Source organism: Podarcis pityusensis (assembly GCF_964106645.2).
Source record: "Podarcis pityusensis genome assembly, chromosome: 3".
NCBI classification, from domain to species: Eukaryota; Metazoa; Chordata; class Lepidosauria; order Squamata; family Lacertidae; genus Podarcis; species Podarcis pityusensis.
In genome coordinates this window covers 64366324-64382847 of record NC_138026.1, presented here as the reverse complement: position 1 = coordinate 64382847, position 16524 = coordinate 64366324, and the positions used below count along the sequence as shown (strand labels likewise).

At 41.2% G+C, this 16524-nt stretch overlaps 1 protein-coding gene across 2 annotated transcripts in view; it reads right to left on the bottom strand.

The window, feature by feature from the left end:
• ADGB (androglobin) overlaps positions 1-14945 on the bottom strand; it is a 64933-nt gene extending 49988 nt beyond the window's left edge. The window contains exons 1-7 of one of the 2 annotated variants that reach the window (XM_080998540.1): positions 14674-14945; positions 9406-9583; positions 7102-7194; positions 5932-6003; positions 4397-4606; positions 2870-3009; positions 347-433 (exon numbers count right to left, since the gene is read on the bottom strand). In XM_080998540.1, coding sequence (XP_080854666.1) covers positions 347-433; positions 2870-3009; positions 4397-4606; positions 5932-6003; positions 7102-7194; positions 9406-9583; positions 14674-14747 — 854 coding nt within the window. In that variant the 5' untranslated portion in view covers positions 14748-14945. The remainder of the gene's footprint in view (positions 1-346; positions 434-2869; positions 3010-4396; positions 4607-5931; positions 6004-7101; positions 7195-9405; positions 9584-14673) is intronic. The other variant, XM_080998539.1, reaches the window with a different exon arrangement.
• Positions 14946-16524: the final 1579 nt, after the last annotated feature.

Sequence of the window (16524 nt, the reverse complement as noted above, 5' to 3'; positions counted from 1 at the left end):
GGCTAGAATCCTATAGACACCATTAACTACCAGACAAACCCAACAAATAAAACATGTATACAACCATTTTAAAAGGTAATATTTCACTAAAGGAGTCATAAAGTGATTGAATAGCGAGTGAGTATCGAGCAGGCAGAAAGGAAGACAAGAAAAAGACCCCAGCAACAATCAACTTATGATCTTTTAAGGTTTTTTTAAAAAAATTCACAGAATTCAGTCGATTTTGACTGCTTTTAAGTTTTGAGTCATAGTGTGTATCTGTTCACCCCATCCCACCCCAAACACCAGATCAACCAAGTATACGGGACGCAATGCTGAAGGAACTGCATATAAAAGTGGAACTTACTGGAGAGGAATAATTTCTGGTATCCATCCAGTAAGTGCATGTAGAACTGTGAATTCCCCCAGCTCCCTTTTTCCTACATCATTTATGCTAAAACAAATACAAATATGTATATAAGCAGATCAATATTCTATTCAGATATTAATTCTGTCTCAACAGTCACTCATATCCTTCCAAATTCTTCATATTTCATATATATTTTCCACTGCAAGCAGACAAGAATATTCACAAATCAATTCACAGTACAGCTGCAGTCAGAGGGGTACAGGCCTCCTATCTTATCTTCCCAGAAACAAAATATAGCATCAGATAGCATTAAGCAATTCAAGCTTTCAAAGGTTTGAAGCAGGCTTCCTCAACCTTGGCCCTCCAGATGTTTTGAGACTACAATGCCCATCATCCCTGACCACTGGTCCTGCTAGCTAGGGATCATGGGAGTTGTAGGCCAAAAGCATCTAGAGGGCCGAGGTTGAGGAAGCCTGGTTTGAAGAAATTAGAACAAAAACCATGGTCAATGACTTTTTATTGGCAACACAATTTGCTGTAACTTATTGAACAAATTCAGTTGACAAATTCCAAAGGAAAACTTATGTTAGCCAGCTAGTCTTAAGGTAACTGAAAAATGAAAATTTATTTTGAGCCATAAACTTTCATGACAATAAAGACATGCTTTCATATTAAATGTCCACCTATAAATCTATTTAAAATTGCCATTCTAGATCTTCTCAGTAAAATTTTAACGTATGAACAGAAAGAGAGCCTGCTGGTTCAGGCTCATCCATCATCTTGTTCTCAGTGGCCATTCAGAAGCATGTGGGAAGCACACTGGAATTCAGAGGAATACTGCCCTCTCACAATGGAGGTGGAATTCTGCTGCTATAACATCTACGTTTCTTTAATTTTTTCATTATATTTGTTCCAAAGCTATGCAACTGAAACTGCTAGACACAAAGTTATAGAATTATTGGTCAAACAGACCAATATGTAGGGTGGCAATGCAAATGTACTTTGTTAGTTGTTGTGTTAGCTTTCCAACTGCCAACACAATTCATGATCTACAATGCAGTGAGCTCTATAACATATGCCCTCCTAAAACCCTGAATCTTCCCCCCCCCCCAACTTCCCTAGCATTTCCTTGTTTGGGTGGCCCTGGGCCTTGGGAGAAACCAGGTCTATAGCTCCCATGCTGCCACAGACATTGGCTGAAGAGGGAAATAATTCCATCAAGCCCCCTCCTGAGAGGATTCTAACTGTCATCAAGTCAGTTACGGCAGCTGCCTTAGGGAAGAATGGTGGCAGAAGCTGCTCTGTCCTGCACATTGTTCAGCAGTTCTGCTCCTGGACCGGAGGAGAGGAGTGCTTCTGGTGAAGAAAGCCGTGGCCATAACTGCCTCTGACACCTGTGAGTAGATGCTGCTCTTCTACACAAACAGAATCTTATAACAGTTATAAGAACTGAAATGTTACAAATTGAGCTCCAGTTTGCTTTCCCACTCCACCTCGCTCCCCGACCACTCCTTTTTCCTCATGTGTCATCTTTTTAGATCATAAACCTAAGGGCAGGGACCATCTTAAAGCTGATTTTTTAAAAAGTCATTTAGGCAGCCTTTTTGGCTGAAGGGTGCAATATAAATACCTCCTTAACAAAGCAGAGCCTTAGAATCTACAACTGCAAAATGAGTTCCAAAAATGGAATAGGGCTTCCCCACTTCACTCTTCCTACTACAACTTCATGTCTACTTCAAAAAGCTTCATGTGAGAGTTGAAGGTGTTCAGTGGGGTACAGGAGATTGCAGCAGAGGGAAGGAAAAATCAAGGACACCCTGGGCCTCTGTGAAATGAAAGTGTTTGTTCATTAATGTAAATATAATCCAGTTGCATTTACATGTGACATTAAACCATGGCTTACTGCTATGTGGATGAGCCTGAACAAGTCTGAGTAAAAGGTCGAAGCTACTGCACTGCATTCTCTCCTTTTCCTGTACAGCTGGAAAGAGCCAAGTTTAACTTTCAAAGAATCCCTGTTTAGCATTATGTTCAAACCAGAGTTCCTGTTTAAAAGAAACTCCGGTTAAGTTTCAGAAGAAAACAATTTCAAACCATGGGTTATGAAGCTCAGTTCTTAAAACTAACCAGTTTGTTTTAAACCAAACAATAAGCTGGGATTCTTTAAAAGTAGGACCAAACTCTGCCAAAGTCCTCCTCCCAGATGTGCAAGAGGAGTAAAGCAGGGAGGATGTAAGCTAATGCTGCAGTCAGACATTTCAGGCTCATCCATGTAGCATTAAACTATGGCTTAGTATATTATGTGTTAACATACCCACTGACTTTGGCTGCAGCTGAGGATCTTCCTTTGTTTACTATATTTCTTTCCTTTGTTTATTATATTTTATAGGGTTCAAAAAGCACCCCTATCAATTCATTCATTCTTAACAAACAAGCATCCACCCTATGTATTAAATTCTAGCTTTGTTGCCCATCGCTCTATTTTGATCTCAAAACAGACACAAAGCTTAGAAAACATACTCATTGTTTGCTAGTTTAATTATGGCTTTGGATAATATCAATGGCCAAAGTTCAATTTCACATGTTGTTACTGGAAGCAGCATATCATTGTCTTCATTGAAAGGTATGCTGTCATCCACAATGATCTTTCGCCAGCTCCCCTGCAAAAGAGAAAGGAAATTAAATGTGATTAGGTGTCAGCATGGAAATCTGTGTGACCTTCCAAGAACGTGACCCTCATTATAGATAATTTTAATAAATAGGGAGAGCAAATATGAAAGTCCAGTAGATTCCGCCTGCACAATGGAAAGCAGCACAGCTAGTACTTTCGAAATTGTTTGCAGGGTACTGATGAGCTATTCCTCAGTTGTCAGCTCTCGTGGTTTTCACCAATGCAAAACTATCCTCTCAGAACTAAAAGGATTAGTTGGAACATTCTCATCTTATAAAAGCATAATGATAAAAGCACTTTGTCATCTATCATTATTACTCATATAAAGTGGAAATATGGGGTGGGACAAAGTGTGCTACTCAGATGCCACTGAACAACCATTGAGGGAGAATGTTATTGGAATGTTCTGGTACTTTGGGAATGGCTTGTTATGCTTCCATGGCAATATATTAGAATCCACTTTTCTGGAACTTTCCAAAGCATCTGGAACAAGGGAGAATTATTTCCTCCTTGCTGTATATATTTATAGGACATCTCACATATGGGATTGAACTCCTTTTCAATACATGGATTGTATCGGCCTGAATCTACATTCACCTGAGTGTGGTTTCTCCTTAACATCAAATGGTTTAGTTATTTCAAATGTTACTATAATTTATATGCTTTAATGTTGGATTTAAAATAGCTTGTGGGCACAGCTTAAATTTTAAAATGTATAATTTCTTGCTGAAGAGATAGAAATTTGTTTCAGCCTGTGCTATCCCTTTAGATTCATGCATCATATACTGGCCAATATTTTGGTTCAATATTTGTCATTCATTTATTAAAATCATTGGCCATGCTGGCTGAGGCTGATGGGATTTGCAGTCCAATAACACCTGGAGAGTTGTAGCTTCCCCAACCCAAGGCTATAGGAAGCACTGGATTTCCCTTTCTGCAGACCATGTCAGATCTGAGAGAGACGTAGAGAGATCCAACCCTATATGGCCCCTCCCTGTCATTGCAGAAGTGTCCACAGCCTCTGTGTGGAAAGGAATGAAAGGGGTGTGTGCTGGGGGAAGGCACTGATTCAAAGGATTCCTAGCCTGTCCAATTCTCTGGCACATCCACCCTTACAAACCAAGAAGAAAACCATGCCAGTTTTGGAGCTGTTGCTACTAATGAAAGGAAAACTGTAAAATAAAATAATAAACTGGAGAAGGACATAAGAGTGCAAGAACCTCACTTCCACCCTTCCAGCGAAAGATCATTAAGCCTTTTGATAAGGCCGCTCAAAGGCTTTCAGCCTTCAACCACCCCACCCCACAACAGGACTGCAACCTATGTAAAATAAATGATGTGCATAATATATACCAAAAAGATTGATGCATACTTACCATCCAATAAAGCTTTACCACATATTTTCCATAGCTATTGTACAATGGCATATGTCCCTTGATAGCTTTGCATAATGAATATATATGTTCCCATGGCTTCCACAAAAGCTGAGGTGCTTCATTTGCATTAGCTTTAGGATCAGGACTTAAAGCAGGTGCATTATACAATTTCCAAACTGCATAGATTTCACTTATTATCCATCTTATCAGCTGAAGCCAGGGTTTTTTTTGGGTGGTGGAGGAAATAACAGAAGTCAGTTTTGTTCCCAATACATACATATACATATATAGTCTAACTCTACTTTAAAATGAAATATATAATGATAACAACACTATTTAATTGTATAGAAGCTAATAAAGCAAGTGCTGCACAGAGAACATTAAAAAAGAAGTCTGTGCTCAACAGAGCAGAATCTAAGCACCAATATGACATGAGAGAGAAGGGTTGGCAGACAGAAAGACATATTAAAAGGTGCACAGAATACTTTATTTATAAATCACCTGGCCTTTATAAAAGTAGGCAATCAATGCAACAGAAGAAAAATCAAAATAAAGCAGGGAACACTTTTCCATATGAATTTATTGAGGGATCTCTTCCTGGATCACACACAGCAGGTGGTGTGTCAGTATTAAATAATCTGAAACAAAGACACCCTAAAGTAGCAAGCATGATCTGGAACCAAATGTGGCCATACTTTTGCAAAAGAATGTTGTTAGGGAGAAGGAGCAGAACCCTGTCATCTGGGAGAATAGATGACTCCTTTCCTCTCCTGTCACCACACAGTTGTTCACCAGCAGCAGCTCTGACAGAATGGATCATATGTGCATGGGGACAAAGTGGAAGATCCCGTATGTTGTTGTGGGTGAACAGCATCCAGTCTCTAGACTGAGGCCAAGAACTTGATATCCAGCCTGGTAACAGATTAGTTAATTTTAACTACAGCCTAAGGTATTCTAGTATGTAGCTCTTCCTTAATGAACAGTTCAAGTCTATTCTTACCTACTCAGAAGCAAGCTTTTCTGGGTTCAGGGTAACATACTCCTAGGTAAGGTGCAATCCAAATGTACGTATGCTTAAGGCCAATGACATCAATGAGACCCCAACATGCTTAAATTCACCTGGATCCCCCCACTTTTCCCTTTCAGTAGCTCCCCTATAACACCAAACCCCTTGTTAAAATGGATGGAAATTGTTCTCAATCCATGTGTTATCATATATTTTTTCATATAAGCTACCTCTTCAGCAGCTGGCACTCTACCCCCAAGCTGAATTTTTAAACTCAGTTCATTTTGAATTTTAAAATAGCTCAAGGTAGCTTACACCATTTTGAAAATGTAAGTGTGCTCATTCTTCCCTTCATTTAACCCTCCTTCTGTGGCATCACCTGAAACAGGTCACTTCCCCTTGCAGCATGGTAGAGCCATCCCTGCCCTATCAAAGGCATTTTACCTGTTTTATGACAACATCAAAAGTCTCCTCCATTCATCTACACAATTAATATGCTTTCTTAATTAAGAAGAGATCGTACACATACCTCACTGCCCATTAAATGTTCATTGGCTGAAAAAAGGTCAAACCACGTTTCATTTTTCACTACCACAGGCACCTAAAAAGATAATTGTAATTCTTATATTAAAATGTTTATGAAGGCTTATACATGTTCAAAATCTTGAAATAACTTACCGGTATAACTGCCTACAAAATATTATTCAAAAGTTAAGGAAGGCAATTTAAAGTAATCAGTGCTAAAATTCTGTAAAAGACTGATGAACTGTTGTTGAACTGATTTTGGACATTAGTGAAATAATCAGTGGGTAACATACAATAGTGTGATAGTGGCATTGTTTCCCATGGCATACATGCCCCCCCCCCCCCGGTTATACACTGGTCAGGCAAGTTTTGAAGGCAAACACCCGCAAAACCTTTGAATATAGGTAACAGGTGGATAGTTAAATAATACTGGCCCAGATTGGACAATGTTTGAGGTGGAAAGTCATCTACAAGTGTCTCAAAATTAGAGGTGTATGAGGATATGATTGTAATTATGTTTCTACCATTGCACTATGCTCTCCCCTACTCAAACAACTTGGGAACAGGCAGGAACAAATGGTGATGATCATAATGATGACTCTGAAATGGGCACCCCCCCCCAACCCTCACCACTACAACTTTGCAGGCAGCAAAATGACTGACAGGCAATTCCCACATTCTTTCTACTACCACAACAGAGGCATTTTTTTAAAAGCCTTTCAAGTAGCCCCTGCTCCATGTGGCTGGCAGGCAGAAAAACAAAATAAACAGAACGGCTAAAAAACTAAAACAAAAACACACAAGCTGGAAAAGTGCACTAAAGGGCATGAGGAAACAGAAACTCTGCAGGACTCAATGGATTCATGTTGTCTGGTGTCCAAACAACTCACTTATCAATCACAGCTCTGACTTCACTCATTGGCTAAAAATACTGACAGGCACGAGAGCCAGGCTGGCTCTTTTCAAAGAAATTGATTATATCTGCACATTTTGCTTATCTGCATATTTTGCTTCATAACTGTCTTTGTAGGAAGGGAGACACTTCTTTCTTTCTTTCTTTCTTTCTTTCTTTCTTTCTTTCTTTCTAAGTCTTAATCTGGTGGGGGTACTAATGGGTGCAGGGTTAGCAACTCTGCTGTATAAAATAAACATCAGATAAGAAACATCTTCTCACCTTAGTGACTAAGAATTCTTGTGGCCTTCTCCAGAAACTCACTTTTAAAGAAGGGGGCAATTCAATTTTTCCTTCTGGATCCTCAAAGACATGCTGTAAAAAGCATTCATTTACTATATATATATAAAATGCTTATCCTGAAGAGATTCAATTACATACAATTCAAAGAAAAGTTGCAAACTTTTCACTTGCAAGTTTTTTTTAGAAGCATATCTAATATTCTAATAGTGATCAAGAACTAAAGCTTAAACAACTGAGAAAAATAAAAGAACACTTGTATGAAATGGAAACTATCAATTATTTTTAATTCTAAATTTTTATAGATAGCATAACAACAATCATATAAGGACAGCAACAATGTGTGTTGTAGAGACAAGCATTAAAAAACTAGCATTAGAAGAGCATAAATAGCTCCACAGTAACTCAGGACACCAACTATCTATACTTTCCAGAAATAACTGAAGTCGTTTTTTGTTTTGACAAGCTTTTCCAGCTGCCTTAGGGTTTTATGTTGCATTGTTTTAAAACCTATCTTCTATTCTTTGTGCAGTCCACAAAATTATTTCTGCTGTTTTATGATGTTTGTAAATTGCCTTGAGACGCATGTAAAAGGCCATTCAGAAATATATCATCAACACCAGCATCATGATCATCATTAATCTGGGGGATGTACCAGTCAAAGTCTGATACTACAGTGGTGCCCCGCAAGACGAATGCCTCGCAAGACGGAAAAACCGCTAGACGAAAGGGTTTTCCGTTTTGGAGTTGCTTCGCAGGACGAATTCCCCTATGGGCTTGCTTCGCAAGACGAAAATGTCTTGCGAGTCTTGAGATTTTTTTTTTTCACTTTCCCCCCCTTTATCTAAGCTGCTAAGCCTTTAATAGCCTTTTAGCAGCTAATCCGCTAAGCCTTTAAGCCTTTAATAGCCGCTAAACCGCTAATAGCGCTAATCCGTTAAGCCGCTAATAGGGTTGCTTCGCAAGACGAAAAAACCGCTAGACGAAGACACTCGCGGAACTGATTAATTTCGTCTTGCGAGGCACCACTGTATTTTGTAAACTATTTTGTTTGCTGCTCACATCGTGATAAGTAAACAGATAGCTCTGGGAAGTGTGATGGGTCTCAGGCTTCTTCTCAGTCCTGGAACTATTGCAGGTGGAGGGAGAAGAGAAGAGGAAGCACTGGAAAACAAGTCTCTGCCTCCACCCTACAGCTCGGAGATAGAGGAAGACGAATGTTGGCTTGGCTTTGTGCTTGCCAGTCACTTGGAGCACTTGGTGAGCACAGAGTTGTACAAGGCTCTTTACCCCTTCTGCATGGAGCTGTTGAGGGGTGGGAGCTCATTATTACTATGTGTAAAATCCCTCTCAATGCTTTCCAGCTCATAGCTTGGAGTGGGAGAGAACAGCAGATAGTAATCATTGAGAGCCTCACACTGGGTTTTCAAAGCACAGCACCAAGTCAGTTACAAGACTTTGGCCCTTAGGGGAGGCTGTATGATCCCAGAGATCACAATATTTTGGTTGCCCATGAAGGTCAGCCAAAAATTGGGGAGCTCAACTTTTAAATCTTACTGATTTTAATATAGGTTATAACACAGATGTACACACATCTGAGCAGTTCAACCAAAAAGTGCTTAACTTTGGCTGGACCCTATCAGCATATCCAAAGCTACTGGTGATCCCACTCAGAAATGCCTCATTTACAGACTTTCTCCTTCTACTGCTGGTGGGAAAACCTCCAGCAGTAGCTGTCTGCCCACCTAGGCAAAGTTGGGACCATCACCATAGTGTAGCCTCCCCAACAGGCAGCATTCTTCTTAGTGAAAGATACCAGCAGAGAGGTAACTTTGTGCAATCCTGATCAGAAGGTGCTAACAAGGTCCTTCTATCAGTGCAGTGCTCTCCTTCCTCTACATGCTGTTCTGGGAGTTCTCCTGGTGGTTTCAGGGGAGGCGTGAGGGCACACAGAGGGAGGAGAGGGTGCTGAGATACCCACTGCGGTAGTCCTTTTGCTGGCTTCCACCAGCAGCTGTGTTATGACTGGTGCCCACATCACTCTCTTAAAATGCAAAATGTGATCACTAGTTGGCAATGCTTGAGCTAAGGTATGATTCAGAAACAGCTAAGCACTTTTAACTTTAATATTAGTTTAATGAAAAGCCTCATTGCATTACTAGAATGGCGAGCACTCATTCAATGATGAATCTTTAAAAGGTGTGCTTAAGAAGATACAGGGTTAATACATATTCTCAAATACTGATGAATCTGAAAGAACTTTTCTGATTACTACAGAAAACTTACTAAAATAGGACTTCTTCCAGCTTTATCTTTTTCCTTTGCACCTTTTCCTGCATCCCACTTCTCTACATTGATATCTGCTTCATTCCATTCTGGCCAGATAGGAAATCTTGGTTTCCTAGACTCACCCAAAGGACCTTGAGGGTTTACACTAGAGACTGATCCAGTAATACCCCAAAGGCTGAAATAAAACGTGAGCACGAGAAGAGAACTTGCTGTTAGTTACATGGTAATCAACTTCCAAATTTTCTTATTCTAATTTCAGTTTCATACTGTTGGCAAGCACAATATCTTCATTTTGAACCCCATGCAAGTACTATCACTACAAATAAAATGAAGAGATAAGAAATACATCATTTGAGCAGCTTATTATATGTGCCTTATGACTGACGCAGCTCACAGTCCCTCAGAAAAAGTATAAACAATTATCATTTCTACAACCAAAACAAGAGGCTTGTAGTAATGGGAACAGCATTTCTTTAAAAATCTTTATTTTCCCTAGAATGACCCTGGGAAAGATGCTATGATGAAATGCAATTCCCATTGGTCATTCACAAGGAAGAACGCTGTTGGGTTGCTGCTTATTGTAGCTCTGCCACTACTTGAAGTAGCAGCAAGTTGTTTTTTTGTTTTGTTTCAATAAGAGAAATCACAATGCTCTACTGCGTGATCAGGAAACCCGCCTGAAACACACACTGCTCCCCCTCCAGTCTTAAAAAAATGCCTGCAACTTTTGTGGAGACAAATGACCCCAAATAATGAGGGGGACATTATTGTCCAAGCCTACTAGCCAGTTGGCAGGGAAATAGTGAAAACTCTACTAGTAGTAGCATCTAATTGAAGAGCCATATACCTCTGAGCTGTTTGACATTCAGAGTGAGATTGTTTGTTCAGCGTTGTGCCAGTCTGATAATCAAGGGTGCCTTATTGACAAACAGTGTACATCACCCCTTCCCCAAGCTCAAATGAATCCTTTACATAATATAAATGTTCACTGGGGCTGCGACTAAATGTCTGCACCTGCACAGAGAAGTAAACTTTGCTCTTGCACTGCTGTTGCATTTCTACCACCTCACCCTTTGAGGAGCTGTCAATGGAACCTTAATATCCATTTCAGTTGTGGTTTCCCATCTGTGGAATACTTTTCCCAGTGAAGTCTGCATGACATATTTTTGGTGCTAGGTGAAGACTTTTTCTAAAGCTGAGCTGATTTTGTTCTGCTGCTAGTGTGCTTCTAAAAGTTTCCTGCAGATGTTACCCAGGGGGTGGGTGGGTGCATTAATTGTAGGTGTCTGCATGAGAAGGTATGGAGAATGTATGAGAATGCTAATGTTTTATATGATTTTTTAACAGTATAATGTATTTATGTTTATGTTCCTAAATGTAAGTCCCTTGGAGACCTTGGTAGCAAGTGACTAATAAAAACTAAAACTAAAAAATAACCCAAATGTACCAACAATTGAATTTTACTAGTTGAATTCAGACTAGTTTCTAAGTACCTACTATAAAAAAATATTTCCATAAAATGTCTATAAAGACCATAGTAATTACTTTCTTCAACGTGTCTTCATTATTGTACCTCTAAGGCAAACATCAAGAGAAATTAACAAAGCAGGTGAAGTGCAAGATAGCAGACAAGCAGATTTACCAATATTTTCCCATTGTGTAATAGTCTGTAGGGTGGTGGTAATTCATTTCCTCTTATTATATTGAATAGTGACAGCTCCTTAGATAACAGTTTATGTCTTTATTTACTTCAAAAAGACATACTGTAGAGCTGGAAAATGTGTGGAAAAGGGTAACCAAATGTTCATAGGGCTGGAACCACATCTCTAAGAGGAAAGGTTACAGCATTTGGGGCTTTTCAGACTTATGGAAAAGCATGTTCATTAGTCCAATTTTAAAAAGCAGGAAGGCTTCCTAATATTTTCCAGGTGCTTTATTTTTAACATACAGGCTTAAATATTCAATATTATGCATACAGACGTATGCCAACAAGCTAGGAGAAAGAAACTGACCTCTTTGAAAGTTTTATAGTTAAAAATATCACTTAATAGACGACAACAAGCTGCCATCAACCTCTTGATTTACCGTATTTTTTGCTCTATAAGACTCACTTTTTCCCTCCTAAAAAGTAAGGGGGGATGTGTGTGCGTCTTATGGAGTGAATGCAGGCTGCGCAGCTATCCCAGAAGCCAGAACAGCAGGGATTGCTGCTTTCACTGCACACCGATCCCTCTTGCTGTTCTGGCTTCTGAGATTCAGAATATTTTTTTTCTTGTTTTCCTCCTCCAAAAACTAGGTGCGTCTTGTGGTCTGGTGCGTCTTATAGAGCGAAGAATACGGTAAATACTATCTACAGTTCAGCAGTAACTAAACTTAAATATTTCCTGACAGCTGGGGCCAGAAGGCTTAGCTGGTGGTTTGTCAAAGTCGAAGAGAGATATGCTGCTCTGACCTGACACTATTTTGAGGATAGCTTCGTAAAAGACTTCATATATATATCCTTTGCGATATATAAGCAGTGACTTGACTAAGGTCAATCTGCAGAACAATGTCAGGATTGGTTGTTGTTGTCATTAGGTTATTTGTTTAAGGGTTTCTTCCCCACTTTCATATTAGACAAGACAGCAAAACAATCCATCTATAACAAAGAAACCGAGCTTGGAAACTTCTGCCTGCTGAACTTGAAAGGGACCCAGGACATATATAGAGCCCAGCTGTGGGGTGTGCCCTACTTTTTAAAATAAAATTGGAAAGCAGACAATTATATCACATTTGGTACTACATTTTATTTCCTGTTCATCCCCAGGTTTTCCCCTTGTACCTATTTGAAGAGGAATAGGTGAGGCCTCTTTATGCTATAAAGTCATACCTCGGGTTACAGACGCTTCAGGTTGCATGTTTTCGGGATACAGACGAGCCAACACCCGGAAGTACCAGAATGGGTTACTTCTGGGTTTCAGCGCTCGCGCAGAAACACAGAATCGCAACCCGCGCGTGCGCAGATGTGGCGCTGCGGTTTGCGAACGTGCCTCCCGCACGGATCATGTTCACAACCTGAGCGTCCACTGTATTAGTAAATAAATGAATTGGATAAAAGTGGATAAATACCCCAAAGACTTGCTTATCAGGTGGCCACTAACCATGATGGCTGTAAGTGTATTTGACACTTCTCAGCTGCTGAGAATAGCTGTCATTATCTTGTGTTGGGGCATGTGGCTAGCCACCATCAAATCCACAGTGATAGAATTGATGGCTCTATAGAATGACCCTGCACAACTATTATTACCAATCAGCTACTGGTTTAGCCAACTCCTGTTGAAATTCTGTTCCAGCCCTTCCAAAAAATAGTAAATATGGTTAGTTCTCAGGTAGGCATGACATGTCTTCTGGCCACACAAGCAGTCTTATACTCCTTTCTTTCTGCATCAGAAGACGTTAGTATTCGAGGCTCAAGAAACGTATGAGAGCTTTCTGATATAGTAACTTATTTAATTCCCAGTTACCAGGAAACAGCTGAAACGGCTTGATATGCTCATTCAGAAGTTCCTGGAGACTGATGTGGCATCTCCTCTTTTAGTTGATTAGGGGGAGCGATGGTGAGAGAGGCAAACAGACATCACTGAAGACAAAGTAAATCCAAGGCTTACTAAACCAAATAGACAGTACAACACCCAGCAATTTGGTACTATACCCAGAATCTCAATAGCACACATTCAACACCACTAACTGATGACAGTTCTTCCATATTTTGTATAAATTGACTCTTAACCATGGCAGGTATGCTTACTGTGTACCAACAGGGTGCACATAACATGTGAAGAGGAAAGCCTGTTTGCAAACATGCAGCAGACACAGAGAGATGCCGTTAACCTTATCTTCCCAAAACATATCCCCAAGTGTTCTGAAATCATATAAAGCCCTGCTGCATTAAACAAAAGGTTCATCAACCAAATACTTCCTGGAATCCACAAGCAGAGGGTATAAGCAATAGCTCTTCCCTGTTGTTTATAATTCCTCAGTGTTCAATATTCAAAGATATACTTTCCTCAAAGGAGGAATCATTTAAGGGAGGATGCCCTTAGCTATTAAAGCTAATAGCCACTGATAAACATATCCTTCATGAATTTTAGTAATAAAAAAGCTACCAATGCTAGCAATCATCACTGCATTCTGTGGTAATACATTCTGCAAGTTAATAATGTTTTGAGTGAAATAGTCCTTTCTTTCATCTGTCCTGAGCCTAATGCCAATCAATTTCATTGAAGTTAAGAGCCTCTCCTTCCTACTTTATATGCTGCCCTTAACATACATCTGTGCAAACAAGGAAACACAGCTACTGCTTTCAAGTGTGGCTGACTCTACTTGGCCCCTACTGCTCTCGCTGCCTCTAACCTGCCTGTGTTGGATTCCACCCAGACTACATTTTCTGGGAGCAGAGCAACACTTCTGTAGCAAGTCTGCATATTCCAGACAAGGAAAATATCTGACACTTCTAAGATAGGGTACCCATTTTTTTTAAGGAAAAGTAGAAAGTGGAAGGATGGTTGCAGTGGAAAGGCCCAGCTTCAGTCTCTGCTCAGCCTTCACACTCACCGAGGCCAATTCCTGTACCTGTTGTTAAGGACTGGGAAAGGGGAGTGTGTATGTCACACGATGAGCTCCTTCCCAAGTTTCTTGAAGGAAGGGAGAGATAATAAATGTGCAATGTACGCAGAATCGTTTAAGGTTTTGAGTCCCAGCCAATCCCAGGTGCTGCAGTTCCTCAAGCATCAAAACAAAGCCACCGACAGCCGCAAAGTACATGTGGCAGATACGGCATGTGGCCTAGAAACAAGAATCAAAGACATTTAGCACAGACAAGACTTACTTGAGTAGCTGATGGCTAGATATAGCTAAACTGCAGCTGGAAAGAAAAATATTGATCATCATACGCTCAACCTTTCCCTAGACCCCAGACACTGCTTTGGCAAGGATAGTACACTCTGCACGCGCCCAGAAACACTCTTTCCGGCTACAGATAGGTAGCCGTGTTGGTCTGCCATAGTCAAAATAAAAAAAATCCTTCCAGTAGCACCTTTAAGACCAACTAAGTTAGTTCTTGGTATGAGCTTTCGTGTGCAAGCACACTTCTTCAGATACCGGCTGTTATCGCTTCACATCTTCCAGGTGCGAGTCCTTAACCTTAGAAACAGAAATGCATTGAAAGAGTCGGCGAGGTGTGCGCAACCCGCAAAGAATGAGAAGCGGAGGGTTTTGGAGCCTTACTCTTTAGCGGGGAAGGGCGTCTGGAGAACGTTGTTGCTCTTCACCGGCTCCTTCTTTTTGCTTAACTTCGACATGCCAGGCACCCTTAGACGAGCTTCAGCGCCGCCGCAATAGCTCGCCTCCCTCAGGCGTCGGCCGCGACGGCGTCCATCCCGTTGCTAAGAGACGCCGACTCAGTCGCAGAGATAGAAACGGGTTAGAGTGCCACGCGTCCCGTACTTCCGGCACGATAAAAAGCACGGAAAGTTTTAGCCGCCCACACCAGCCTCGCAGTCCTCATTGCCCACTTCCGGTCCGGAACCTTCCCTCCAAAGCACAGTAGATAGGGAATGTTCTTTACCATAGAGCTGCCGCCGGGTAGACGGACGTCTCCCTGAGTCCATAGAGATAATAACGCTCGACTTCTGGCTTCCTGTTTTTATTTATCGTTTGTGTTTTTACGCTGTTGGGCGAAAAGCCCGACGAATGAACAAAGCCGGAGGCGCAAGGGGTTCGCGCGCAGCTGACCGCAGAGAGGACGGTGTGGCTGTGTGTTTTCATGGAAGTTAGATACAATCGAATTGCATACTGTCAACAAAATCGAGTATCTGTATCTCATCTTGCGCAAATCGTTCTTCCGCTGCCCTTCCATATCTTGATAACATGTTGAATATCTTCATAAATACAAAGAGTGAGAAGGGGACGGCTCTTCAAATCTGCATTAGTGTTTGTTTATTTAGGTGGCGGAGCGGAGTTCAACATAAACATATATAGTGCACGAGAAAGAAAACAATTTGAAAAACCCAACGGTGTATATCTTTTCTGCTGTAGGCAAGACACATGCTGAAGTTATTTGTCCAGAGGAGTTACTGAAAGCAAGTATTTTATCTGTTAACATTAGCCTAATCTGAGAAGTAGAAGACCTCGAGATGGAATAGTTGTGATGTCTTTCTATCATTAATGTGGCAATATTAGTCAACTACATTACAAGGGGACGCCGATCGGAAGGTCAGTGGTTCGAATCCCTGCAACGGGGTGAGCTCCTGTTGCTTGGTCCCAGCTCCTGCCAACCTAGTAGTTCCAAGTGCACATCCAAGTGCAAGTAGATAAGTAGGTACTGCTCTGGCGGGAAGGTGAACGGCATTTCCATGTGCTGCTCTGGCTTCGCCAGAAGCGGCTTAGTCATGCTGGCCACATGACCTGGAAAAACTGTCTGTGGAAGCGGACAAACGCTGGCTCCCTCGGCCTGTAAAGCAAGATGAGGGCCGCAACCCGAGAGTCATTTGCGACTGGACTTAACTGTCAGGGGTACCTTTACCTTTTACATTACAAGGGTGTCAGAAGCCACTCTTAAATTTAGCCTGCCCCTGTGTATGTATGACTTACAGTACAGAATAATGATACTGGAGTACCCAGAGCTGGTCCACCCATGAGGCAAAGTGAGGTGACCACCTCAGGTAGCAGGATCTGCAGGGTCAGCAGATCCCTAGGTAGATTTTTGTTCCCCACCCTTATTCTTGATGTAGATCTTCACTCACCTCTTCTTTCCTGGCAGGGAAGGAGCACCACTTTGCAGTTTGCATCAGGTGCCAAAATGTCTTGGGCCTGCCCTGGGAGTATCTTACCAGATCAATTGTTGTGCTCAGTACAAGCAGTCACACTCAAGAAAACAGGAGTAAAAGCAAAATAGTTATTGGAAACAAGATAAGGGAAAGAAAACATTACAGGGGCAGGAGTTTGGCATTCAAATGCAACAGATTTTCAAGTAACTCAGATTTGCAAGGATTGGGGATCCTGTGGCCCTCCAGCTGGACTACGTCTGAAGGACTGGTCTGTACATACAGCAGAATGGAATGCACCACTTCAGACAAG